The 3,842-nt window shown below is 31.2% G+C and overlaps 1 protein-coding gene across 1 annotated transcript in view; it reads right to left on the bottom strand.

Moving 5' to 3' along the window:
• The window catches only part of mipol1 (mirror-image polydactyly 1), a 137,721-nt gene extending 136,936 nt beyond the window's left edge, over positions 1-785 (bottom strand). The window contains exon 1 of the mRNA XM_056476396.1: positions 674-785. Coding sequence (XP_056332371.1) covers positions 674-785 — 112 coding nt within the window. The remainder of the gene's footprint in view (positions 1-673) is intronic.
• Between the last annotated feature and the right edge of the window lie 3,057 nt (positions 786-3,842).

Here is a 3,842-nt window from a genome sequence, read left to right as displayed (position 1 = left end):
AAACACAAAGACAAAGGTATGAAAGAAAGAAAGAAAGAAAGAAAAGAAAGAAAGAAAGAAAGAAAGAAAGAAAGAAAGAAAGAAAGAAAGAAAGAAAGAGAAACAAAGATAGAAAGGACAGAAAAAAGAATAAACAAAAGAAAGAAAGAAAGAAAGGTCAAACTTTAAATTTCAAAGGACTAAAAATGCAATAGACGTGCAAAACAAAACAGCTCATCTAATTAGATAAGAGGGATTAAAAAGTATCAAAGATTGAAAAATTCTATTTCATTTAAATTCCCTGCATTTGCACGTTTAATAAACGCATCTGACAGTCTGTCTAGAAACACATCACTTTTTACTAAACTTCTGCAGTTCCACATCACCAATAGTTTGCCTGTCAAGTTGCGGTTTGTGTATTTCAGGCAGAATGTTAGCCAACTGCCACCTGCACCTCAGTAACTGTACTCTTTCCTGTAGTAAAAGATAAGAACCGCAAACTAAACAAACACTAAAACAAGATTAAAGCAAGACTCGGGTAGCCTTTAAGCACATCCGACACCAAAAAGGAAGAAGATGGGCGACTTCATGCAAAACATCACCTAGAAAATCCCCCGACAGATCAAACTAATGATCGTACAATATATATGCTTGTATTCATGACTGGCAGACATAATGTCTGTGCACCACTAACCCATAAAATCAGGCGTGTGGCCATATAGCCACAGGCGCACACGCACACACACGCTCGCCCAGGCGTCTAAGATATCAGGATACATGCTAAGCGGATCCTGGTCTCCACCCATCACTAGGATGTAATGCTTTGGGTTGGGCTCTTCTACTGCAGGATGTGTCAGCATATCAAAGAAACGGCTAGCCTGGCATTAACTCCAAAAAAACAAACATACACAACACAGAGGTCATGCAATAAGCATCCAGCCTCATCTGTGCCCTTTATGATGCACATCCCTGTTTCAAAGCCAATGAATGATAAACGATTTCTTTTTCAAATGTTTCCCAAATGATGTTGAACAGAGCAAGGAATTTTTCACAGTATTTCCTATAATATTTTTTCTTCTGGAGAAAGTCTTATTCATTTTATTTTGGCTAGAATAAAAGCAGTTTTTAATTTTTTTAAAAACCATTTTAAGGTCAATATTATTAGCCCCCTTAAGCTATATATTTTTCAATTATCTACAATACAAACTATGGTTATACAATGACCTGCCTAATTACCCTAACTTGCCTAATTAACCTAGTTAAGCCTTTAAATTGCACTTTAAGCTGAATACTAGTATGCTCAAAAATATCTAGTAAAATATTATGTACAGTCATCATGGCAATAATAAAATAAATCAGTTATTAGAAATGAGTTATTAAAACTATTATGTTTAGAAATGTGTTGAAAAATATCTGCTCTCCGTTAAACAGAAATTGGGGAAAATATATAATAATTCAGGAGGGCTAATAATTCTGACTTCAACTGTATATAGATTACAAATACAGATGGATTTGAGTTTTTACATTATTATATGTTGGTTTTTTATTTATTTTTTTGTTTTTTGCTAACCTGGAATTTAAACCTTCAAATTATCATCATCATCATCATCATCATCATCATCATCATCATCATCATCATCATAAAACTGTTGTTCAAAAAAATGTAATGAAATTAAATACAAATGGAGACTAGAAATGTTCCAATGCAAATCATAATGACAATGCAATGACAGAAAGAACATGTAAAGTAATACAATTCTGCATAATCCTTTTATATATTTTATTAAGTACAGATCAATAATTGTATCGCTTGTTGTTTATTTCTATTATCTTAAATGAATAGACAGAGCCTTATTTCACTCATATCACAACATTACATGTTTTTAAGACATCAAAAGAGTGTATAATGGTATACCAAAAAACCATCACGCATATAATAGGTGAAAGTTGAAAGTAAAGCAGATTTACTTGCATTTAAAAAGAATCTTTCATCAAAATTTGCTTTTGCATTCATTATATCATTTAAAATTATCACATTTTTTACATACAGTTGAAGTCAGATTTATTAGCCCCCTTGAATTATTAGCCCCCGTCTATTTTTTTTTCACCAATTTCAGTTTAACGGAGAGATTTTTTTCAACACATTTCTAAACATAATAGTTTTTAATAACTCACCTCTAATAACTGATTTATTTGATCTTTGCCATGATGACAGTAAATAATATTTTACTAGATATTTTTCAAGACACTTCTTTACAACTTAAAGTGACATTTAAATGCTTAACTAGGTTAATTAGGTTAACTAGGCAGGTTAGGGTAATTAGGCAAGTTATTGTATAATGATGGTTTGTTCTAGACTATTGAAAAAAATAGCTTAAAGGGTCTAATAATATTGACCTTAAAATGGTTTTTAAAAAAAATTAAAAACTGCTTTATTCTAGCCAAAATAACAACAAAAAAGACCTTTCTCCAGAAGAGAAATATTATCAGACATACTGTGAAAATTTCCTTGCTCTGTTAAACATCATTTGGGAAATATTTAAAAAAGAAAAAAAAATTCATAGGGGGGCTAATAATTCTGACTTCGACTGTATTTTTAAAACAATAAAACAGTTTCTAAAGTCATACAAAAAAATCATCACTCAAAAAGATGGTGAAAAAGTTGAAAGTAAACCCGATTTATTTGCATTTAAAAGAAATCCGTCATCAAAATGCTTTTACATTCATTATATCATTTAAAAATGATCACAATTTGCCACATATATTTTTGAATGGAGTCTCTTCTCTCCACAACTGCATTTATTTAATTAAAAAACTACAACTTAAGTATTTTTACTATTTAAAAGTTGCTAGCTGAAGACATTTTATATTTCTACTTTATTCTATATATTTTACAATCAAGTCCTTAGTGTGACTTGATCCTTCACTCTAATATATACACTAATTTGGTGCTTAAAAATCATTTAATTTTATTAACAATACTGAAAACCCTTTTTGCTTAATATGTGAAGGAACTTATTCAGGATTCTTTGATGAATTGAAATGTCAGAAGATCGGCCCTTATTTCATTATTTAATACAGAAATATTTAGTAAAATTACAAATGATGTCAATTTAAGGTATCATTGCTGGACAAAAATAATTTATATTTAAAAAATACGTACTGACATGTTTGAATGATAATGTGTAGCATTAAGAACTTGTGTGATATGGATATTTATGTGCATAACAAAGAATTTTAAAACTAAAACAAAAGCATGGTATTTATATATAGGAATATGGTAACCTATGAGCCAATGATAATTTAATAAGGGTTTTGCCAGGAACTTGCAGGCTGTTAAACTTTAAACTGTGATAATCCAATTATATGCACATCTTATGACCTTCTGATATTTGGCTGTTTTCAAATATCTAATTTGCGCTCTTAAATTTAATATAAGTCATGCCACTAACACCTGAAGATGCTGTTATGATCATTTGACATGATAAGGCTGCCCCTCTAGTGACCAGATTTAAGTACTGCCTTACAATGCTGTGAATTATTAGTCCAAAACATGATTTTGAGCGTAAAATTACATTAGCAATAACAGATAAACCATCAGTCCGGTTATATTTTCAAATTCAGTTCAGCAAACACTACCAATGACAAATGAAAAAACCTGGTGTCAAATAAAAAGGATAGTATTGTCTTCACACTCACCTTTGTACATGTCAACCAGTGAATCCTTCAGTTCCTGTTTGTGCATCCATGCCAGCTGATGCAGCTCCTCTTCACTCTCAGAGCAGCTCTCCCTAAAAATGAACAGAGGATATGCATCAATAACTCTCTTCTGTTATGCTTCATTGTGTGTAGTGGCTACTGGT

Source organism: Danio aesculapii, chromosome 17 (genome assembly GCF_903798145.1).
Source record: "Danio aesculapii chromosome 17, fDanAes4.1, whole genome shotgun sequence".
Classification (NCBI taxonomy): domain Eukaryota; kingdom Metazoa; phylum Chordata; class Actinopteri; order Cypriniformes; family Danionidae; genus Danio; species Danio aesculapii.
Note: the sequence above shows the minus strand (reverse complement) of the source record. Positions and strands in the feature narration are given on the sequence as shown.